The sequence below is a fragment of the Lichenostomus cassidix genome, chromosome 1Ab, assembly GCF_008360975.1.
Source record: "Lichenostomus cassidix isolate B80296 chromosome 1Ab, HeHo_3.0, whole genome shotgun sequence".
NCBI classification, from domain to species: domain Eukaryota; kingdom Metazoa; phylum Chordata; class Aves; order Passeriformes; family Meliphagidae; genus Lichenostomus; species Lichenostomus cassidix.
Window position 1 is genome coordinate 10,547,026 of NC_139481.1, and position 25,271 is coordinate 10,572,296.

At 42.5% G+C, this 25,271-nt stretch overlaps 1 protein-coding gene and 1 long non-coding RNA gene across 2 annotated transcripts in view; both read right to left on the reverse strand.

Annotated features, from left to right (window-relative positions):
* On the reverse strand, positions 1-23,347 carry UPK3A (uroplakin 3A). Its single transcript, XM_085049807.1, is given in 10 exon segments — positions 1-117; positions 120-145; positions 990-1,023; positions 1,026-1,121; positions 1,590-1,615; positions 1,617-1,677; positions 2,104-2,254; positions 2,256-2,311; positions 2,314-2,370; positions 23,299-23,347. Coding segments are annotated over 10 exon segments (609 nt in total). The 3' UTR covers positions 1-64.
* Positions 1-25,271, reverse strand: part of LOC146442924 (uncharacterized) — a 300,193-nt gene that overhangs the window by 37,350 nt on the left and 237,572 nt on the right. The gene's annotated exons all lie outside the window — the stretch shown is intronic.

The following is a 25,271-nucleotide window of genomic DNA, read 5'->3' on the forward strand; positions in this document are numbered from 1 at the left end:
ATGGGTCTGGTGCATGTGGCTGTTCAGGGGCAGTTCCACCCTTGACTTGAATCAGGTTGGTCACTCAAGAGCTCCCCTGTGCTCTAAGGTCACTTTGTTGACTTGTCTGAGAGATGCCCTTGTCTCTGCAGAAGAATCTTCTGATCTCCTGGCAGGAAAAAGAAAGGCTTTATTAAGTTGTGCAAGAAAATGAGTAGAGCCCCCTGTCATCACATTTCACACAGGCTAATTGCTACTTAAATCATTTAACATCAGAGATGCCCATAGATTTCTTTTTTAAAAAAACATTTGCAATGCTGCTTTTGCTTTTCACATCTTTAATCCAGGAGAGCCTGGCAGAGCTGACAGAATGCAGAACACTTGCATCATTTTCCAGTGAATGAATGCAGAAGGTGAGCCCTGATACTCACCATTTCTGAAATGCAGTTCATTCCCTCCCGAAGTTCAGTTTAGGAATCAGTCAGACCTCACTGATTTCCCTGGGCAGGGGGCACAGAAGACTAGGAAACATGCATAGACTATCTGTGGCATATAGCTCCAGCAAAGCCTCTCTGATTAATTGAAAAGGGTCACTTCTTTCTTCTCAGGACAAGTCAAATTAAAACTAAGGCATTGATTAGGATATTATGTAATCTTTACAAATACCTGCACTCCTTAAGACAGTTTTCAAACTCCTGAATAGATGGAAAGCTGCAATATGCAAGAAAGACTATGCAGGCCTTAAGTATGTTCAAGTCTACTGGGTTTTTTTCCAGCAATCCTTAGTAAAGTCTGTCTTAAGCAAGATTAAGGATGTGTAATAATTACAAGAGCCTGCCAGTCTCAGGAGAGGTTATGATAGCAGTACTTTCCTGTTACCAGCTTCAAAATTTGGACACTCTCTGGTCTGTCATCTCAAGAAAAGGAGCAGTAGCTTAGAGCCATCGGGAACAGGGCTGATTCCTGAGGGTTGAGACTCAGTGGAAGCTGCAATGTGCAGAAGTACTGACATGACAGCAGAGGACACAGAAGCAAGAAAACCTCAAGCAGAAGGAATACAAGAACACTTCGGAGCAAAGTCATGACAAGCATGTCTCCACTCCTTCAACCAGGCCAGGTATCAATTTGCAAGGAAAGTTTAACTAGAAAAGCATGGAAAGGGTGTTCATAAGATCTCTTTTTGACTGTGAAAACCCCCACCGTGGAAAATAAGAGAAAGCTAGTAAATTAGGAGAGGCAAACTAAGTGTATATATACCTGAAGTCTAAAGTGATTTATGGGAAACAGGTTTAAGACTGCATGTCAGCATTTAAAGTTTATGAGCTCTCCTCAGCAGGTTTGCCAGTAGGACAAGTTTTACTGAAAAATGTTAGCAACACCAGACACTATGACATGTATCAAACCTGAATCCAGATGTACAAACTTCAAAATAATTGTTTGGAAGTGCACAAAAGAAGGAGAAAATTATTCAACATTTGGGCCTGCTACTCCAATATCAAAAGGCTGACAAATGGCTAAAACTTTAGGAAGACACTATGTGTTGCTTCCAGAGCAGATGGGTCCTAAAGCAAGCACAGTTGCTCAAAAGACCTGAACAAAGCCAGACCTACCTCTTCTGGTTTTGATTGGATCAGATAAGAGTTTGATTTTTTCTGATACCTTCAGTGCTATCTAGCAGCATATATTTAAACCGGAGGGGGAAAGTGTTAAATAAGGTACTTTTAATTTTTTTCTGCCATTAAAATGGTGAATGGTACTACCATTTCATCACAAAACACACGGTAAACAACATCAGAAACTTTCCAGTCAAAGTAATTTCCTGTCAGCAGTTTCAAATCAGATGCTGTCACTAGACTATGTGCACAGGCAATAGGAATAGGTCTAGCTGTTCACATGTGAATTTTCCTACCGGCCCATGAATTTAACCTGAGAGAGCTCAGCACTGCTGGGGCACCACAGAGCACCATCTGCAGGGTGCTGACACCTGTAACAGAGCATTTCTGTTGGGGGGAGATAACTCACATTTTACCTTTACAAAGGAACATTACACACTCAGTGCTGCTTTTTACTGTGCTTTAAAAGCAGAAATCAACTTTTAAGAAGTAAGAATTTTACCTGTAATTCTTGTATCTGATGCAAGAGGTGGGTTACAGACATCTAGAAAGTTTGGGTTATACAAGCAAGTCCTACCATTCCCCACTCTGAAGAAGTATTGTTTCAGGATATCAGAAACTCTGCTGGGATCTCCTGCAAATCTGGGAGGCAATGCACAACTCAGGTATGTGGAACAAAGCAGCCTTGTAAAGTCCAAGCTGCTCCCACCTTGCTTGCTGAAGGTGCTGTCGAGCACTTTGCTGCTGCTGTCTGTCACCATGGAGCTTATTGCACATGCTGCAGGAGAGATCTTTGTTACAAGGCTGTTAAAACAAATTTAGCCCTTTCTATTCACCCTGTATTTAATTGACATCTTACACTTTTACCCCAAAACACTCCCAAGACAATCCAAAACCCATCTACCAATTTGGCTGTGTAGTGATCCTACCCCTACCTGTAAATCTGTTGGTGAAACTCTTTACACTTATCCCTCAGAAACTGTAAAGGACCTCGATGTAGCTCAGAGCAATACTTTTTAGTAGCTATCCTCTGCAGATTCCTCTTTTCCAAGGAGAGTCTGATGGAGTAGGAAGGACACTGGCAAAGTCTGTTGCCTCCCCCTCCACACATGGCAAGAAACACAATCAACAACCAGCAAGTCCTGCCATTTCAGATTTAATCCTGTAGCCAAGGCAGAGTTCGTGCAGTCACCATTCATCTCCTGGCACAGCATCTCTGCTCACACAGCACAGGACCTCCCAGAATCACAGTGTGCAGGGCTGCAGAACTCACCTGGGAGCTCTGCTTCTGGCCAGCTAGGAGCACCAGTGCTCCCAGTGGAATCCGAAAGCTTCTAGCACAGCTTCTAGCCAGCTAGGAGCACCAGTGCTCCCAGTGGAATCTGAAAGCTTCTAGCACAGCTTCTAGCAAAGCATAACTGCATCCAGCAGACATTGGAAGCTTAGATGCAACTCTTAAACCTCCCCTGCTGCAAAGCCAAGACACAAATCCAGTCCCCAGCTTGGTAAAAGGGGGTTAATTTTTTTTATAGCCTCCTCCAGCTGTTCAGTGCTGTTAGCAGTGAAGGAATGGCAGTTTTTCCAAAGCTGTGGTACATTGGGAACTATTTCTGCTTGAAAGCATTCTGCTGTGCTCTTGGAGCAGAGTTCCTGCAACCGATGCTTTTGAGAGATGCTTTTAGCTCTGATCCAAGGCAAAATTAAATCTGTTTTTAAAAGGAGGCATTTCTGGCACAGTTTAGAAATATAACTTAAGGGTCAGTGCTCTGACACCTCTGTCTTTAATGGGAGCCAATGGCATGAAAACAGATACCATCCAAGACATGCTCTCCCTTTAGTCCTGCTTCTCCAGACAATACTTCTCACATGTAGGTCTTCCTGCTCTCCCAGTTTCCACTTCAGTAACTCTTAGTCTGGCTCTGGTAAACAAGCAAGAGTTGATGCCTTAGCATGGTCATTTTATGGGAGGTTTTTGGGTTGTTGTTGCTCTTCTTAATTTTACTAGGTAAATCAAGTCTGATAACATTAACAAGGAGAGAGCCCAAAGGGTCCAGTACTTTTCCATAAATTCTTCAAACCCTCAGCTTTGTAGCATGCTGATGCATTCCCTTACCAATAGAGCTGAACATAAGCTGTTAAGAAAATTAAGTTTTCTTAATTTTTCCCCTTCCCCCTGCTCCAGGAGGCATCCAAGGGTGAGCCAATTTGCTTCCCTGCAGACCAGAGACAAATCCAAACAAAATTCCTCCCAGTCTGCCAAGTAATAAGTACACATCTGCTTGCCTTAAAAAGCAGCAGAAGATAGTTCTCTGTAAGAATTCCACCTTATGCAGATTCACCCATCCATGTAACAAGTTTTCACCACAGAATTTGCACAAGATGAGGTGGTTGATGCGATTTCTAACACAAACCATATTTGCAGGTATAACTACTTATCGGTCAACTCTTATAAGTAATTCTAATGCAGTTGTAGTCTGGCTTAGACACATTAGGCACCGGATGTGTCTCATTCACATCTGGCTGTGTTAGCTGTATGACATGGTGTTTGTGGTTATAGCTTCCAACCAACCTCCTCTTTCCACTTGGTCCAAAGTGGCAAAAACCAGCAGTGAAAGTTTTAAGATTGGCCAACAGACAGAACAATTTTATCGCTGCTCCCCCCAAGGTCTCTTCTCTGTGCCTCTCCAAAGAGGAGGCTCAACATTCTCATTCAGCCTCAACATTCAGGGGAGAAGGTGTGAAATAAGAGAGGCAACAATTTCTGTCAGCTCACTGAGTAGCTCAGGGCGCCATTCAAACAGTGTCAGAGCAGCAGGGAGCAGGGAAGGCAACTCTGACTTGCCAGAGATGTCACTGCCAAGAGTTGTGAAACTCATTTTGTGAATGAAGCCATGGGGCAGGCATGTGTGACCAGAGGTCTGACATGATTTGCCTTAGATAAATCAATCAGTCCTTGCAAGGACTGGCTACTCGGACAATGAAGCAAACAGGAGCAGTTATCTCTCAGCAGGTTTACTTAGGGGAATTCAGGCTTTTACACATTTTGACAAAGACAAGATATCAGAATGTGGAGCACTTGGTTTTCATGAGCAAGATTTGGGCAAACCTTTATAGCTGATAGTGCTGCTCCACACCTACCAGAGTCAGCTAACACAGTGTATCATTACTCATCATGACTGAAGTCAAAGGAGCTTGTCTGGATTGAAAGGATGTGAACAAATGTAACCTCAGTATAATTACAGTGTTCTTGAAGAAGGTGCAAGAGAAGAGATCAATGTAAATTCCTATATTTTCAGACAAACAAGGACAATTTTCTCGCTCTGTGTTGCCTAGTAGGCAATTCTGGGGTAATTTATAGAAGCCTCCAGAGTCAGTTTGGATTGATTGCTTCATGAGAACAAAATTTACATGTAGCCTTGTCTTTCCAAGCCTGTGTGAAGCCCATAAGGATTTGAGAAGAATGAGGCCTGAAGTCACAAAAGCCTGTGAAATGTGTGGAACTTTCCTGCATTTAAAGACCAAACTTTCTTTACATTCTCAGCTGGAGCTGTAATGAACACAACTGTCCATACCCTGCTGTGCTCCATCTCCTAGAATGTTTATATTGAGATTAAAAAGCATGGTGATGACACCTGCCAGTTAAGAGATAATCTAATCCGAAGGGTGAGAAAGATGAATAAAGCACAGAATCCATTTTAAAGTACTTGGAAGATCCTCACTAGTTTTTTGCATGACTATGTTCCAACTCACTCAACTGCAAGTTCTTGTAGTAAAACTCCTCTTAATCTTCGCAACAATTAATCAACCACAAGTTCTTTTAATAACATGCAAACAGGGTGCCTCATTCTCTAAAATGAAGCTGTTTCTAAAGTTTTCATTAGGGGCAGTTCAGAACTTTAACTTTCAGACCTCAGTTTGAAGGCAGAGGCAATGGAGAAATATTCCTTGCTTTTTTCTCATTCACTACAAGCTTAGCTTGTAAGTTCCTGTAGATATGCTGGTGGGTGTAGGTCTTGAGGAATCCACTGAAAGAAGAATAATGCCTTTGTGAATTAATTTTCTAAAAAGCACCCATGAATATGGAAGCGAAAGCAGAGATGTTTTTCAAAAGTGCATAAAACAGGTGATTATGGTTTGGGAGAGTGGTGGAGAGCAGGCACAGTTAAAAATGGTAAAGGCCAGAGCTGCAGCATTATGAAATATTGTGGAAGTGGCCAAGGTGTAATGTGAAACAGTGGAAAAGTTTTCCTTTCTGTCCAGTCAGCATTCTTCAGGCATAGTTCCCTGATGGGAACTACAACCACCTGTGGTGCTCAGGCTCCAGCAGCAGCTGCTCTGCAGAGGTTAAAGGCAAGGGAAGCAGCTTTTGGGCTGCTGATTGGTAAGAACATCTGAGCATTTGAGAGTAGCACTGGAACCAATGTGTTTATTCAAAGAGGTTATCAGTCAGCTACTATAGACTTCAGAAGGGTTTGTCCTGGGGGCTGGTATTAGTAATACCGTGTCACAAGGCAGTCTGGAAATCCGAGCAATGGAGATTTTCATTTAAAGGTGAATTACTCTCAGTCACTATTGCACTGTATTTATATCATAAGACTGCAGGAATTATTTTCAGAGTCTTTTTTCCTCCTTTCCTAACAAAGTCCCTTTGTGTGTACTCATTATGACTGTGCAGAAGAGCTTTGCAAACCACTCTGTTCCAAAGGGACTGCTGTGATGGAAATAATCTCTATCCTCTGTTCCCTCACCACAGGAACACTTGTGGGCTGAGTGGAGGTCCCAGCTGTGCACGGGTTGGAGCATCATGACTCACTGAGCCATAGATCTCCATACATTAGAAATCTTTCACGTGTCCATACAGAAATAGAAAGGCTCAGAAAAATGACAACTTTGAACTTACTTTAGCATCTGATTTACAATTAATTGTGTGCAAACCTGAGAGGTCAAGCAGTGGAAACATCAGGATGGGGAAAAATAACTTTCTGCTTAAGAAATCAGAGCCACACCATGGTCTAATGTAAACTGGCCTGGCTCCATTGAGGTACATTTCTTACAGACACAAGAACTGGCACTTCTTGCATTCCGCTAAGAAATCACATATAAGATCTTATCACTGCAGTAAACTCCAAACAACTGCAGAACATCTGCAGCTGAGAGAAGACAGAGGTTAAAATGAAAGGCCTTTTGTTACACAGAAGTTACTGTTTTCTTTGCTGAGGAAATGCCTTACTGTCTACAGTTATTACTGGCTTGAACTTTAATCTCAAACTGTTAATAACCACTAAGTACTTCTTTTTATGAAAGCCTTGGGCTTACATGATAGTCTACATGTCTCTAATAAAAGCAAGGACCATTTGCTGCTGCCTCAGAACTGCTCCTTGTGAAGGATCATTTGTGCCAGGCAAGTCAACAGAGATTGGACTCACATTTCTTCCCTTAGAAAATGGTAGTATTTTCCTATTTCAGTGAATCCAGTGTTGGTTGAAGGGCTTGTTCTAAATATCAGCTGCAATGAGGAGTCATTCTGCTGCAGAAGAGGAAGAAGAGAAAATATCTTTGGTAATTCAGAGTGGTTGGCTAATTGTGTGTTTTAGCTATGAGTAAAGTAATGTTTTTTGATGAAAAACTAAGCAAAGATGACAGGGGATGGAGTTAATCTTCTTGGCCTGTTCATCTTCTTGTCCTGGTTACATTCCCTAGCCTGCAGTTTCTGTTAACTGGGTTTGTGTAGAGGCAATGTGACTGTGCTGGCCTGATGTGGGTCAGTGCAATGACCCTTTTCCTGGCTGATGTGAGGAATCAAGCCTCCCTAAATGGTGGATGTAATCCCTCCCCTTTGACCTCAGTCTGCTCTTCGTATATTTGTGTAACGGAGCCCTTTTAATTTATTTTTACTAGGTAGATAAAATACAGCTTTCTGAGTTTGCAAGGAAGAGGAAATTTTAATGACACAAAACTTTATTAATATTTGAGGACTGGGATTGATATCTGTAGTGGCTGAAGAGTAAGATCTTTCCTTATAAAGTTTTGTGTAGGGCTTGGAATACCATTCTGAATCTATAGTCCTTAAATGTCACTTCATGAAGGCAGTTTAATACCTTGGGATTCAGATGAACTTTGGTGCAATAGCTGCAGTTTTATATTAATGTGAAATACAACACAGTGAGGTTTCCGTAGCAAGCAGTGTGCCAAATTCTGCTGCAGTCAGACTGGAGTAAAAAATTTCTTCCAAGATCATTAATTAGATCCATAATGTTTTAATTACAAGTGGAAAGAGCTTTCTGTAAGGACTTCCTTTTCTCACTGAATTGTAACCCACTAGCTAATTCATTGTTTCCAGAAGAACAAAAAGTATATGCTAGCTTTGACTTCAGTCTTTGTGTTGCAGCCAATATGCTTTGTGCTAAAGTCTGATAGGAGCTGTTCGAAAGCAACAATCAGTTACAAACCCTACACCAGAACTACCCCCTGAAAAGAAGCATGTGAATCACATATTGTTGAGTCTAGATCCTTATTCTTCAGACAATATCACGGAAATGCCCTGTTCATTTGCCTTCCAAGAAGTGTAAAAGGACTCATGAAAACATTCTGATATGCAGGTCCATGGTATCCATATCTATGGTTCCAGTGTGCAGGAAGATAGAGTCACCTGTATGTGTGAACACTGAATGCCCACCTGCTGCTAGTCAACATTTATGTTCTAAGCAACATCCCTATTTCTGGTTACTTTAGCTCATTTTGTGTGTTTTTGACAATGTGATCCTCTTTAGAATTTGTATATAGATTCCTACCAATAAAGTTTAAATGGTTTGGTTTCCTCTCTGTTGTTCTTCAGTATTTGAAGGACTATGTGTAGTGACTTCTTATTCAGCTGTTGAATTGAACATAAGCCATGGGAACATGTCAGCAGGAATGCTGCCAGCCCTGCACTGAGTTACCTCTATTTGTCAGTGAGCAGCATCAAGAGATTGCTTCTTTAGAGTTTTTTCTCATGGTCTCAAAACATGATAGACAGCAACTTCTCACGCACAAGTGTAGTTAGAATATGCCTAGAATAAGAGATTCATGGGGAAAAAGCGTCCTGGGGTACTAAACCACTGTGATTCACCACTGCTCTGGAAAAGGGAGAGAAAGGCTTGGCCCAGCTGTGTTTGTATGGTTTGGAGTGTAACATAACATTTATACAGCTCCAGTTTACAATAGTCTCAGATGCCTCAGTGTTTTTCTACGGCTTCTTTGAGCTCGTGTGTGTGGTGGATATCTTGGCAGCAAGCAGTTTTGATCAGTGGTTCAGGGCAAAAGTCAATCTGATGCTGTAGAAGGCATTTGCAAAAATACTTTTCAGTTTTTGGGGTTTTTTTAATATTTAAAAAGTGAAACAACCACTTCAGAAACAATATGATAAATGAAAGATGGTGTTTCCCCTAGCTCATATGCTCCCGGTGTTCTAAGCTTTCCGCTAATATCAGTAGCAAATGTAATGGAGTGTTGCAACAGTAAAGAAAGTCCATGTCTCAACTTTCTTGTTTCCAAGGCCAGCATCTGATGGACTGAGCTGATTTCATCGTAAGCTTATTTCAAGGAACTTCATTTTTAGCTATGTTTACTTACCCTGATAGGCAGAAACTTGTCTTTTGTTACATAAAGATATTTAAACATTCTCTTTCTCCTCTCAATGCTCTTGTAGTGGGACTCAGTAAGAGGCATTTTGTTGAAATCTGTTTTCTAAACAGCTTCATTTCCAGTCTTATCCTTGTCTCTAGCCTGCCCACCACTGCAGTGCACTTGGCTCAGCTCTTGGTTGTTAATTTCTGCCTTAAGAAAGAGGTTTTTTGTGATTAGGACCTTGGATGACGATCCAAAAGACTATGAATAGTTAGTGGCATCCTCTGACAACAACCTATTTAATCTCTGTTTTTTCAGCTGCCCACTTGTAAAAGAGGAATACAAATTAATGCGCTCTCTGCATTTGGTGTTGTCTGGTCAAACTGTACATGTTTTGGGAAAGATTATTAACATTAATTCATAACATTCACGTATTGGTCTTCATTTAGTCTATTTATTCTTTAGAAGAAGGATTGTCTAATAAAATTCACTGGTCAGTTTTGGGCTGACATAGAATACAACCCTTAAATTCACTTGCAGTTTCCAAGGATTCATGCACAGAACCTTGCTAAAGAAAGCCCTCACTATACAGTGTTCCATATGTACAAACTGCTGAAATAATTTAAATACATTTGGCTTCCGAGAGTGAATTTCATATGAACACAGACTAAACAGATATTCCTGCTCAGGAGCTGAGACCCAGCTGTGTTTTTTCATATAGACAGAGCATTTTGGTGCATGAAGGGCCTTAATTTTCCTAAGGTTTGGTTTCAGTATCACTGCATACCAAGAGATCAGTCTCTGAAAGTCATGGTTTAGGCTGTTTATCTCTGGATATGCTTATCCTCCCAGACCAGCTGTTGAGAAGCAGAGCAGAGAAGCAGACAGCAAGGTGTTGCAAATGGCTGGGCTCAGGCAGCTGTGGTTGGCAGCATGAGGCCCAGCTAGAGGTCAGTCACTCATGGGGTACCCCAAGATTAGTGTAGGTTCAGTACTAACAGCTGCATTACTGACCTCGGTGCCGGAGCACAGAGCACCCCCAGCAACTTTGCAGGAGGTAACAAACCTGAGAGGAGTGGCTGAGACACCAGAGAGTTGTGCTGCCACCCACGGGCACCTGGACACGGTGGAGAATGGACCAACCAGAATCTCATTTAAGCTGAACAAAGGGAAGTCAAAGTCCTGCACCTGGGAAGGAATAACCTTATATTCCAGTACACAGTGGGGCCAGCTGGCTGGAAGGCAGCTATGCAGGAGAGCTGGGCTACTGTGGACAAAAGCTCACCCAGGAGCCAGCAATGGGCTCTGTAGCAAGGGCAGCCAACACCACACACACAGCAGGGCCACATGAAGGTCATGGCCAGCAGGTCGAGGGTGCTGATCCCTTCCCTCTGCTCAGTCCTGGGAGGCCACAACAGCAGTGCTGTGTCAGTTCTGGCTTCCCCCACTATGAGAGAGACATGGACATGCTGCCATGAGCTCAGGGAAGGGCAGTTAAAATGTATAAAGGTTTGCAGTGTGTGGCATTAGATAAGAGGCTGAGAGAGATGCAGTATTTTAGCCTTGAAAAGGGAAAGCTCAAGGAAAGCCTGATCAATGCATGTAAATACCTGATGGTATGAAGCCTATAACAAGAAGGTAGCCAAAGGAAGAAGCACGTGTAAAGGTGGGACCAAATGGAGTTACCGGGCTCTGTACAAAGAGGTGCCCATCAGCATTATTAACAATCACCTCACTAAGAAGGCAAGTCTTTCTCTAAAACCCATTTAAATGATTTTGAAATGCTTTGTCAGGAAGGCTACTATGCAGCATGATGTGAATTTAGTCATACATGTGCTGCAGACAGGACAGTCAAAGAAGTCAGATTAAAAAATTCCTATGTGAAGCTCCATGGCCTGAAACTGCTGTAATATAGACCAGAGACCAAACAGGATGCCTGATTCACAAGGTCAGGAGAAGAGCACAGACAGTTTTATTTGAGATCACAACTTTGCTCAGCATTGTCCCTAATGTGAAGACAATAATGAAGTCAGATCCTCTGTGCTGCTTTTGAAGCTAAACCAGAAACAGCTGACTTCAGCACCTCAGTTGCTCTGCTAGTTTTGGGATTAATAGCAAACATTGGTACACAGTGCCTGCTAAAGCTTAGCCCTAGTAGACAAGTCCTGAAAATGAGAGTGAAAGGGTAGTAAACAGACTGTCAGGTGCAGAAGAGCTTTTCACCCTCTTCCAGTCTGGCTGTAGTTCTTGTTCTACCAAACAGGCCAGAATGTTTCATTGCTGTCTAATGCATTTTATATTTTTAAGATACTCACACCTATGTTTGTTATTAAACATTCAGGAGAAAGGCAAAGATGGCCTCCAAGAAGGCAGTTTGGTAGAATTACTAAATTCCAGCAGACATAATTCTGGAAGTGCAGCCTGACAGGTTATCATAAACATTAGGGAATTATGTGTTCTTTCTGCCCTAAGTACTTTTAAAACTGGATATTAAAAATATACCAAATTTTTCTTTCACAGCCACTGGTATGACAAATGTATTACTTGATGACTGCTAGAGGTAATCACAGGTAACCAGTAAATTGCTGTAATTTCCCAGCTTCCAGCTGAACCACGTGACTGGATGTGCATTATCTCCCAGGCCTTTGCAATCTGGTAAACAAAGTAAAATTAGCTCATTTAAACCACATAACCTGGCCTGTTTCATTACACATCTGCAGCAGTGTAAGAGCACATCACACTGCCAGTTATTGTGTATTATTTGGTGAATAGTACACCATTAAAATGGAGAAATTTGATCATTCACAACTATCTATACATTGGATACCATCTATACATCTATACTATCTATACAACTATCTGTACATCTATACTATGTATACAGTGGATCACACATCGATGCTACTGGTAGCGTCAAGTGAAAAGTTTGAGCAATCTTATTAATTTTCTAGTTCTAAATTAAAAAAGATTATATTTAGCTTAGCACTCATCCAACCTGTCAACCTCCTATCACAGCTCTGCTGTTGCAGTGCCCTATCTAGTAGTGGCAAGACTTGGGCAGCTACAAATATACCCCAAAGACAATCTATAAACTCGTACTTGGATCTCAACCAGGCAAAGCTTCATTTCTGTCCTGATGCTTATCTCGCATGGCTTTATTTATCCTTTTATTTGTTCACCTACCAGAGGGTTGCATTTGTGCTCCTGGTTTTGACACATTTTTTGCTCTATTTTTCCTTAATCTCAGTTCTTCTATTAAGAATTGTGTATACTAAGGATGATTGATTATTATAGGTTTTATTCCATCAAACTTTCTGTAAGTGCATGTGTAGCTCCTATAGGCCTGAAGTCTCCTCTACAGAGGTGTTCTAAGTGCAATGGATGTGTGGGACACAACACCCACACAGAGCCTTGTGAGAGCCACGCAGCAGCTTGGGTATTTGCAGTGTTACACACTCACTTTTGCTTGGGCAAAGCAATTTTGTACTAAAAGATGACTGGTGATGCTGACATTGACATGCCAGAATTTAAAGAACATTTGTAACACAGGTCTAATGTCAGGCACGGCTTTCTACATTAAACACTGAAGTACTTCATGAATCAGGGCAGCAAAAATACAATTTAAAGTAAATAATCCATCTTGTTTTCTAACAAGTCATTGTTGCCATCCAACTGTATTAGCACATAACAATACATATCTATTATCCAGGAGGATAATGTCATAAATCCAATATGATAAATGGGAATACCACTGACGAAGCCAAAATGAGCTGAAGCTGATGGAGCTACATAGATTTATACCAAGTGTGATATCTATAGTCTCCTCCAAGCAGCAACCCCTCTTAATTGATTGTAGTCTTAAGTGCTCTGCAAACCATAAGAGGGAAAGACAAAGGGAGGGGAAGCAAAGCTGTATTTGTTTAAAGAGAAAAGCTTGATAAAAGACATGACACAGAACATACGTGAGGGAGCCAGATGTCTCCGCATGTGTAATAGACTGATGGATCAGTTTTCCATGAAAACTGATGACTGTCAGAAAATGGACCTCCTTCCATCCAAGAACACAGCATATTTAGCACCAGATATATAAGAAATGCAAGCAAAACCTTCCTGAAATAAAGCTTTGCTTCTGCATTGGCCTTTCCTTGGGGAAGGGGAGGAAATGCAAAGGTGAGAACCAAAGCAAAAATGCTCAGTGATATCAGCCACAAAAACAAGACAAAGCTCTCCATGACCAATGTGAAAAGAAAGGTAGAACATACCGCAGATCAAACATGTTTTTATCCACCTATTTGTCAGCAAGTTCTCTTACGAGTTCCCAAGCACAGGGCCTTGTTTCTGGAACAGTAAGTGGAAAGCAGAGGAGCAGCAAAGCCCTCCCAAGCAACATGCTTGTGGCTAGCCCTGCACTTCTTCATGTGCCTTTAAACCATCAGGGAGCAGAGAGTGGGGAATGCTGTGGGAATGTGACCCATGCCAGTCAGTGCTGAATAAAACCAGAGCTGCTCTAGGAAGCATTTTGAACTTAGCAGTTGCTGAGATGGTAAAGGAGTAAGGGCTTTTGTGCGACAAAAAAATGGAGGAAGTCAAAATGTCAATCCAGAGAGAAGTAATGAGTTACAGAAAATATTCCAGTTTGCAGTAAAGCAAGTTGCAAGTGGATTCATAGCTAAGGACAGGAGTTTGGAATTACATAATCTTTTAGCTTGAAACCACAATCAATAATAACCTTAAAAATCACTGGAAAATTTATTCTCTCTGCAGATGTATGATGTATATCATCCAGAGATTGCCTGCTCCTTTTGTCCATGCCCATGGCAGAGGATTGGAACTAGATGATCTCTAAGGTGCTTAATAAAGGAAAAAATATTCTGTGATTCTGGTATTCCTAGGTGCTTCATGGCCTTGCACTTTGCTCTCTCTCTGCCTGTGCTCACCCCTCACTCAGCACTTCTCCACCAGAATCACAGAATTACTGAGGTTGGAAAAAACCTTTGAGATCACTGACCTAACACCACCTTGTCAACCAGATCATGGCACTGAGTGACACATCAAGTCTTTTCTTAAACAGCTCCAGGGATCATGACTCTACCACCTCCCTGGACAGCCCATTCCAATCACCCTTTCTGTGAAGAACTTTTTCCTGACTTCTCTCCCTGAGCAGTGGAAGAAGATCCTGGTGATGAACTGACCAAACCCGCTGTTCCCTGTGCTGTCAGTAGGAAGGAGGGAGGGGTTGGGGGAAGAAGAAAATGTGGGTTTTTATGGGCTTATTTTACTTCTCATTATCCTCCTATGATTTTGTTAAGAATACATTCACATTGCACCTCTAAATTGAGCCTGTTTTGCCCTTGGAGTGTTTTCTCCTGGTCCTTGTCTCAACCCATGACCCCTTCATTAAATTTTTCTCTGCCCAGCTGTGGCAGGGGAGAGCGAGTGAGCAGCTTTCATGGGTGCCTGGTGTTTGGCCAGGGTCAAACTACAGCACGCACCCAGTCTACAGACAGTATTGTCTGTGGATCCCAGGGCAAGAGTCTGAGGCTGAGAAGTGTTGATCCTATTTTACATCTAGAACTGGAGCAGAACAGGTTGAGTGGTGTGTGGGAGGACTGAACAGGAAGAAGGAAACTGGCACAGAAGTTGAACACCTCTCTGTCCCATACTTTATCACATGTGCTGACAGCTCAGTGAGGGTGACACTCCAGAGTATATCTTTCTGCCTCATGTGGCTTGCATGCTGCTGAAGGCCCAGAGGGGTGCCAAAACACTCACCAGCTGTTTGGATGAGAGGTGACAACTTGCCGCTGTAGAAGACACTAACTTTGACAGCGTAGGAAATTCAAAAGGAATGCAGAGCTCACAGGCACTATCTTTCACTGGTACCATTTGAAGATGTTGCAGGTGTCTGGGCCAAGATCTGCAGTGGCTACGTTGTGGCATCTAAAGTCAGCCACATGTCAAGTTTGGCCTTGGGGCCTGAAGTTTCCCAGCCCTTCACTGAAAAGGTGGCACTCTTTCTTGGTTTGAATATGCATGACTGGGACAGCTGGAGAGAGGGATGCAAGTTATGTGAGAGCCGATGTTCAGAGCAGACTGCTCTGTGAGGGATGTGAGGGCAGTGGGGGCAGTGAGGGCGGTGAGGGCAGTGAGGGCAGTGAGGGATGTGAGGGCTGTGGAGTGTGAGAGCTGTGGCATCTCTGAGGGCTATGGGTTCTGTGAGTGCTGTGAGGGCTATGGGATCTGTGAGAGCTCTGTGGGCCATAGGGATGTGGGACATTGCGAGGTCTGTAAGGGGTCTGGGAGGGCTGTGAGTACTATGGAGGCTGTGATGATCCCCGAGCCACTCAGTCTGCCATCAACAGCAGATTCCAGCGGGACTTCTGCCCCTCACTTTGCCTGCCCATTCGGAGCAAGATGAATTGCAGCACACACAGAGGCTGGGGCACCCTCACACCTCACTGCTTGTTCTAGTCTCACATGCTTTCACAGCAGAGGAATTTGCCCTGTTGCTGACTCAGACATCATGTGAGGGCACAGCACAGACCAGCAGCTCCCGCAGCCCAGAAGCCAAGGGGTGTCACAGCCAGGCTGGGATCACCCCATGGCCCTGGGCAAGAGGGGCAGGGGTGAGTACAGGGGAAGCACAGGGCCAGATGCTGAAACAGGTCCACCAACAATGAAAGAAAATAATTCACAGGTCATGATCAGGTCCAGTGACGGCAACCAGAGTCAGACAGATCTCGGTGATCACCAGGGAGTTCCATAGCTAGGCAACAGGCATGAGTTCACAAGTCCAAATCAACAGAGTGCACTACTAGGCAAGGGCCTGGAAAATGCTCATCTTCAAAATAAGATCTGGAGAGTAAGATCTTTGGTATCTTTGAGGCACACCAAGGACAGCCTGATGTCGCTGTTGAGCAGCTAGCAGAGTAATGAAAGCACCAGTTCTCAGTGGCAAGAAGGAATGACCTTTCTTGTTTTGATTTCATCAAATATATAGAGTTCTCAAAAGTCACCCAGATTGGTCAGTCAGAAGCCTTCCCCCAGGCCTGATTGGCCAGGCCTGCACTGTCCAAGCTCTGGGACACTGCTCCAACAACACCCAAACTTTATCTTTATTTACAAAACACAAGAAGAGTTCCCGTGGGAAAAACCTGTGCTAGCCACAGCCTATGTTGTACAATCACAGAATCCCCTGAGTTGGAAGGAACTCACACAACTCCTGGCCCTGCACAGGACAGCCCCAGACTTGCACCATGATAGGTGCATTCCAGTGATGTTGGGTGGGCAGTTAGTGTCGGGAAAAATGTAACAGCTGTGTCATTTCATTTGCACATAACAATTCCTTCTGCAGCAGCACTTAAGTCCTGCTAAAGTAGTGTAAGTGAAAGTAGAAGAAAACTCCTTTATGACAGGGAATGGACACTGCTGATAAAATTGCAGGTGACACTAAAGGTGGAAAAATTATGTATAATGATAGAGTAAGGCAAGTAGAGCAACACACAAGCTGACCTTGAGAGTAGTAAAATGCATAGTCAGCTCTAAATATTGCCCATTTGAACAAGGGAGATAAAGTTTGTCTGTGGGCAGGAAAACCAGCGTCTCAAGGCAGTCACTCGGAGAAGGACAGAACTGACAACAAAGAGAAAACTGCCATTGGGATATTGAGATACAAATAACATCATGCTTTGTGAGTAGAAATTGGGAGATATTTTTACTAAAATATTTCCACTACATGACAACTACTGGAAGTACTGTTGGCATAAAATTCCATAAATTTATTATGACAAAGATTTGAATTTGTCCAAAATAGTGCATGAAGAGAGAACTTGGTTACGGTATGCGAGAACCTCAGCAGGAAGAAAAGATCAGGTACTCTAATCTCTTGCTTTCATCTATGAGAAAGACAGGAAGAAACAAGGAAGGAAAATGAAGCTTGGCAAAAGCAAAGACAGAAAAAGCCTTGTCCATGAAAAAGTGAGTGTAACTCTTAAAAGACATACATAAACTATCTGAACAAGCAATGAAAAATGACACACTAAGGAGTCATTGGTGGATTTAAATAATTGGTTGTCTGAAAAGTAAAAAACAGAAGTTACATGGGTAATGCATAAGTGGTTCAAAACCCCAATACATGACATGTAGGCAACAAGAAATCATTTAATGCTTCCTTTTGATTTGAATTATACATTGTATGGCAGCAGGACCAAGGCAGTGATGCCATGATGATTTTTTTCCTTTTTCTTTTTATATACCTTTTATATATTCTGTGTATTTGTAATTTTGTAGCCTGATATTGTAGCTTAGTTCTGGTATTCTGCTAGACAGGAAGACCAAACATCCTAAAGGCCTCTTAGCTGGAGGCCGAAAGCCCTATGCTATCTTGGCTCTCTATAGAAACCAAGGTTTCAGTCAAAGTTTCAACCTTCTCTCTGGAACATATTTTGTAAGCAGGGCTCAAGCCTCATTTGAGGGTTTTAGAATAGGGGGGACATTACTTCATTTATAAAGCTTCTTACTGGGAAATCTTTGGGATATATGCAAGTTTTCAAGGTCTATAAAAATTGTATGCATGTTACACAGTGTGTGCATTTCGGTGTTTTCCACCCTGACAAGTTGTGTACCATAGGATCCTATTCAATACCAAGGTAAAACCCTTTTATCCCTTTAACCTTGTCTGGGTCATAATTCTAGAACCAGAAAAAAAGGCATCAGCATTAACCATCTCCTGTGCTGGCACTGCTGAGGCACATCCAGCCTCAGTTCTGGGATTAGTTCTGGGCCCCTTACTTACAGAAAGGCACTGAGGGGCTGGAACATGCCCAGGGAAGGGAATGGAGCTGGGAAAGGTCTGGAGCACCAGGAGCAGCTGAGGGAGCTGGGGGGATCAGCCTGGAGAAAAGGAGGCTCAGAGGGACCTTCTCACTCTCTATGACTGTCTGAAAGGAGGGGGCAGCCAGGTGAGGGTTGGGCTCTGCTTCCTGGGAGCAAGGGACAAGACAAGAGGAAACAGCCTCAGGCTGCAGCAGGCGAGATTCAGTGGGACATTAGAAAAAATTTCTTCACTTAACCAGTCTTTGGGCATTGGAATGGGCTGCCCAGGGAAGCTGTGGAATCACCATTCCTGCAAGTCTTCAAAAAAAGTTAGATGTGGCACTTAGGGACACGGGTTAGTAGTGCACATGGCAGTGTTTGTAAACAATTTGGATGGTCCTGGCAGCTATTATCGGGTAACAATCTTCAAATATGCAGAATTATGGAGGAGGAATCCCAAATTCAGCCCTGGGCACCTGGAGGAGAAGGCTGGTTCTTTTCCACAGGAAGGAGAACCTGGTTCCTCAGTGTCTCAGGAGCAGACAAGAGGCAGCCCATGGGGGGACAAAGCCACTGGAATGGTCTGTCCTGGCAGCTTTTGTCTGGGAGCAATCCTTGGATGCATTGAATTTTGGAGGTGGAATCCAAGTTCCGGTCATGGGTTCCTGGATGAGAACGAGAGTTCTTTATCATAGGAAAGAAAGAATGTAGCCCCAGTGTTTCAGGTGCAGCTGAGAGTGGCTAAGGGGAGGTCAAGGCCATCCAGACCTGTCTGTCCTGGCAGTTAATGTTCAGGGGCAATTGTTGGATGTACTGATTTTTGGAGAGGAGCTGAAAACTCAGCCATTCCTGAAAGAGAATGACTGCTCTTTTTGGTAGGAAGGGAAGCATGTTGTCCCACTGTTTCAGGTGGCAAATGAGAGGCTCAGGAGAAGTCAAGGCAAGCTAGACCTGTCTGTCCTAACACCTTTAATCTGGGAGCAATCCTTGGACATACGGAATTGTGGAGGTGGAATCCAAATTTCGGCCATGGGCTTTTAGACAAGAATGAGAGTTCTTTTCCATATGAAGGAAAGCACACAGCCCCAGTGTTTCTGGTGCAGATGAGAGGTGACCCAGGGCAGGTAAAGTCCAGAAATACCTGTCTTCTCTTAGAGCAGTCTTCGGATGGATAGATTACAAAAGCTTTCTCACCTGCCATTTAGTGAGTTATATTTTTGTCAGATACTTTCAATCTTGGATCTGGACTCTTTGAGTGTGATAGAACTTATTAGCATATATAATTGGGAATAAAATTGAGTATGGTGCAAATAGGAGTTTGCACATAGAACAGGAAGGTCAGAAAAACCTTTCTGTCCTGATGCATGTTTTTTGAGGACAGTGACTAGACATCTCCACCTCTGGAGCCACGCTTTGGGGTTTTTGGTGTGTTCACAGCACTATCTAGTGGAGCTGTTGAATGGTGACAGTGGGAACGTTCACTTGCTGGCGGTGTGTACTTGGCAAAGACCTAAGTGCACCATGGTTATCTCCAAAGCATCAAATGTGAAGATCTTGTGTCCATTTCTCTCAATGAAAATATGCCAGAATAGAAAGATTTCACTGGCCTTCCCTTCCATTTGAAAACAGGTATTTGTAGTTACTTTTCCTTGCAGCCTGTCAACTGCACATGCAAGCATGTTCTTTCAGTCTCAGCTATATGTAGCATCACACAGTTTCGGTTTCCGCGGAGTCTGAAATGTCCTTCTACTTCTTGCTGAGGAAAATGCATCAGGACTGAAGCAGTCCAGCAAATTGCTTCTGTCAAAACATGCCAATGCTATGCTCTTTCCTTCTCATCTACCCATACCATCATATTCTATCACTCTTGCCGTCTAAATCTACACCAAGAAGTCTCTGTCTGCATCTTGCATAGATAAATATTCCAATGTATTGGGTTTGCATGGCCTGGTTTTGGTGGTAGGGTGGCTTACAGGGATGGTTTCTGTGAGAAGCTGCTGGAAGCTTCCTCCATGTCTGGCAGAGCCAATCCCTGGTGGCTCCAAAGATGGACTTGCCACTGGTCAAGGCTGGGACAATTAGGAATGGTGGTAACACCTCTGTGGTAACAGATTTAAGAAGAAAACAAAACGAAAAGGTCACTGTGCAGTTGTAATTATGGCCAGAGAAGAGTCAGGTGAGAATATGTGAGAGGAACAACTCTGCAGACACCAAGGGCAGTGAAGAAGGAGGGCAGGAGGTGTTCCAGGCACTGGAGCTGGCATTCCTCTGCAGCCCATGGTGCAGCCCATGGTGAGGCAGCTGTGCCCCTGCAGCCCATGGAGATCCATGGGGTGCAGAGATCCACCTGCAGCATGTTGAGGAGACCCAGAGCAGAGCAGGAGGATGCCTGAGAGGAGACTGTGAGCCCTGGGAGGTCTGTGGAGAGAGGAGCCCAGGCTGGAGCAGCCTGTCCTTGAAGGACTGCAGCCCATGGCAGAATGAGCCACGCTGCAGCAGCTCGAGGGGCACTGCTGCCTGGGGGATGGACTCACGGTGCAGCAGCTCACAGCATCTCTTGCTGGTGAGATGGACTCACATTGGAGAAGTTCATGGAGAATGTCTCCCGTAGAAAGGACCCCATGGTGCAGCAGGGAATGACTCCTTTCCCTGAGCAGCAGGAGAAACAGTGTGTGATGAACTGACCATAACCCCCACTCCCTCTCTCCTTGCACCACTGGGGTAGGAGGTACAGCTGGGACAGAGGGGGATGGGGGGAAGGTGTTTTTAAGGCTTTATTTTACTTCTCATTGTTCTGCTCTGATTTTGTTTGTATTAAATTTAAGTTATATTTCTAATTTTGAGCCTGTTTTGTCTGTGACAGTATCTGATAAATGATCTCTCCTGGCCTTTATCTCAACCCATGAACCATTCATTATATTTCTCTGCCCTGTCCAGTTGTGGAGGGGAGTGAGAGAGAGGCTTTGGTGTGTGCCTAGCATCCAGCCAGGGTCAACCTACTATACAGGATAAAACGTTTTCTCAGACCTTGCCCCTTACATTTGGAAACCTCTGTTCACTCTTGTAGTATATAAATGTATAATTCTGTATCTTTTTAATTCAATGTGCAAAATCCTTTCTGCTGAGATTATAAACATTAAAAAAGAGCAGCAGCCCATCTGTAGCAATTCACATTTTAGAGTGTGATCTGTAGTTCACAAGACATCTGCAAGATGAAGAGCTGAAGACATCTGCATAACACCATGTGCATGTAAAATCCTTACACGTGCATGGTGTTGATCCTTGATGTGTCAACATCCCATGCCTGTTTAATGGAAAATCATGTTCTTGTCTCTCTCTAGGCCCAGCAAAACACATTTTTGGTTGTTAGGTTCGTGATGGGAAAAGGGTTTCCTTTAAATTTTAAATTTCTGAAAATAATTTTTTTTTACTGTATTTCAGCCAATTCTAACTATGTGTGACTACATAAAGTCACTCCAAGCATGCAAAGACATTGCACTCATTCTTTCTGAGTGCCAGGAAAGAGTGCCTCGGCTGTTTGTAGCCTTCTTGTCCCTGCCCTGCAACATGTGAATAGAGTGCCAGGCTTCCAATGGCAGTGCTAAACTGGGGAGCTCAGCTCAGTAAATGGTCAGTAGGACGACAGGAGCATCTCTTCTCCTGGTTTGGGGTGGGGAGTGCAACAGGGCTGGTGCCAAGGAAACTGCCTCCTTCTGAGAAACATGGGTTTGATTATTACTGAGCTCAAATTTGATGTCATGATCTGAAAAAAAGGCTAATTTTTACACTTTTAAGTGTCTCAGGGTAGAATTTTTATGTGAAATAGGGCTGGAAAAATTAGGTCTTTATCATGCAAAATATGATTAGGATTAGATTGATTCTGTAGGATTCTGTAGACCTGATGTGCCATGTATGCTATCACTTCACTGTGCAGATAGTACAAATTCACTTGACTATGTGTGTTTACAGAGGTTTTATCACTATGACTTTTAATCTTTTTTATGAATGGCATTGTGAAAAAGCAATAGTAATGTCTAAATCTGTATAAAAATTTACAAACCATAGAGTGTGGGTAGTCAGGTCAATTTTCCCTATATATATTTTGCATAACAGTTGTGTGTTATACACAGTGCACAACTTATCATCAGAACTGCTTGCTCACATGCTGTAGCTGTTTATGTATCAGTTAATTAATGTAGGCTATAACTGCACTTTCCTTGAGTTGCTTAGGAGATTATAGCTCTCTAGGAAAAAAATAAAGTAAAACCTTTTATAGCATCAACAATATTTTTTCCTGGTGCTTACAAAGTTCCAATGCTTACTTTTCATGCTGCTAAGTTAGAAGATCTTTATCTTGTTCTATCTGTGGGAAAGAAAACTAAGTGCAAAAATGTGTGACAAGTGGCCAGAAATACAAATGTGTTGACCTCTTTAAAAAATGCAAGACATGCTTAAAAGCTTCCATAAAACAGTGCTCCTGACTCTTCTCAACAGCAGTGTCTGTAACTCCAGGCCCTTCTGTGGTAAGGTGCAATTGGGAGGCTTCATTTTGGAAGCCCCACAAAGCTGAAAGGACTAACCAAAGAAGTCTGTGTTTACATGGGAGATAAAGCCTTTCTTGTTGTCAGTGTATAAACACCATACTTACTAGTATCTGTGATAGAACTCCTGACCCTCAAAGCAACCCTTCATCTTCAAGTTCTGAAGAATAAGAAAATTGGAAGTTGTGTGAGAAATTGTTTTCAGAGGAAAATATCCATCACTTGCCACTGGTAAGATCTGACATCTGAAAAGGCAGCTGAGCAGATGGGTATGGGATTCAAGGTTAACAGAGTGCAGATCTCTCTCAGACTTCGGAGAAAAGCTGAAAAGTGAAGAGCAACCAAACAGTTCTTGTCCAATAGTAACAGATTTTTGTGACACAGAACTTCCAAAAACCTGAGAACTGGCAATTTATTATGCTATGCTGCAGCTCAGTGTTTAATAGTCATATAGAATTACAGGGACCTGACACAGATTTCAGTTGGTAGTGGTGTATCCCACTTGATTTTCTTTTTACCTTTACTGCTGAGAAAAGTTAGCGACATCAAAAATTGTTTCTCCCACCAAGCACGTAATTATTCTTTCCTGTGGCTTTATCCATAATCATTCCCTAGACTGTAGAGGTGCAGCTCCTCTTAGGGAGGTACTGGTTATATAAGCTGTGCCTGGGCCCATCTGCATCTTAATATCTATGAGCCTGTAAAAGATAGCAGGTTATGTGTTTATCTCCTGCTAATAAACTTACCTGTGTGGAGCTCCAGGGAATTGCATGAGTCTTCAGAATAGTATTTCATTGTGACATAGTTTTGTTTTTTGTTGAGGTCTCTGCCAAGATTCATTGATGTTAACAGTAGTGCATGCCAGATATGTAGATTTATTTGGCTGTGGCATAAATTCCCTGTGCGAACCAATTCTTCAGCACTGTCTCCTCTTAAAGTGGTGATGGTGATTCAGGATGACAGCCTTCCTGCATGTCCTTCCCCACTGATCTGGAAGCCAACGATGCACAGTAACCCAACTCTTCCTGCGAAATAGTTGGGGCAAAGAGCAGTGGAGAACACATAGGCCAGGAAATGAATACTAGACAGCAACAGCCCTGAAGAAAAGCAAGAGAAACCTCTTCTAGAGAGACCAATGCGGATTTCCCAGACAGAAGACAACAGACAGCCCAATAATGTAACTAGGCAGACTGGACCATCCAAAGGGTCTTTTCCAAACTAAATGATTCTGTTCTATTCTTTGTATCTCTCTGGTTTTGCCCTTTTGGCAGCTGGCATTGAAAGGTAGATTGAGGGTCAGAGTTTCAGAATTTTAATTTGCATTTTAGGATTCTCCTTTCAATTTGTGAGCTTGAGAAGTGCAAGAAAAAGCCAATTTGTGTCAGCCTTTGTCTCCCAAACCTTATTAAGTTGTAGCTGTTACACCTGAGAGATTAATGGATGACTGTGTTTGCCCTCAACTGCTTTTCAACATTTGGCTCATCTATGTAGGGTAGAAACAGTTTTATCTTATCTGTTTTACATGCAAATAAGTGCCCACATGCATAAGTGCTCCTGTGGAAGGAAATCCAAGGAGAAGGTGACAGTTGTGTATGAAAATAGAGAAAATGATTTTTAAAATTTTTTTTTTCAGAGCACTGTGTGTTAATGAAAACAAGGATAAGAAAAATGCTGCTTGGGAGAGACAGTGATAAACTGCCACATAAAAAACATTCTGCTGTCAGATTGCTGAACTGAAGTCCAGCTAGAGTCAAGATGTAAAGACTGAGAACTACACAAGGAAGATGAATAACTTATTTTCTGGCTCATATTTTTCATGCAGGTAGCACATGTCTGCATAGCAAAACCACCAGAACATCAAAAGCATTGGGGACAAACAAACTGGAGACACTGTGACCTTATGTATTAGAATAAAAATCTTCCCTAACAGTACAGAAATTGGTCTTCTCAAAATAGTTGGGGTTTGTTAACAGGCCAAAACTTGTGCCCATAGCACAGCCTTCCATGTGCCTCAATGAGCACATTAAAAAAAACCTATTAATCTCTGAGAAACCAATGACACTCTTGCTAAAATTAAATTAATTTAATATCTTAAAAATGTATACACAATGTAAGCTCCATCTGTGCTCCCAGGATGTTCTGATCGATCCTTTCACTTTTGTTTCTTTAGCAATTAGATCAGTAGCTTATGTGGAAAAATAACATCAAAAATAGTTAACTAGCCACAAACTCTGCCTGGTAATAAGAGCTAATTCCAGCAGTAGTTACTAATTTTCACTCAACTTACTGATTCCCTTTAGTGATTTTCCTTTTTGTTTTTCTGTAAATGCTGCCTCTTTCACCTGCTGGAATCAAAGAAGAGTAGGCAGCATCATATGGCATGTCAGATTATTAAAGCCTTCAGGCAAGCCTGAAAAAAATTAACAATAAAAGATAGCAACATCTTTTTGTAAAACCTATGTTCTTCTTAAGCAACTTAAAAAATAAAATTAATAGTTGAAATGTCAAATTTAAAATAAAAATCCCTAAGTATTAGGGTTAATGATGTCATTCTTGGTGAAAATTCGCCAAAACCAGAGGAACATACACAACAGGAACAAATTATATTGTACATTTACTATTCAGAAATTTTCCTGCTGAAAATGAATTGCTGAAATGGTATGTAACAGCTTTTTACCAGTATAGTAATGAGAGAGAGGAAACTGAGAATATTTGGCTG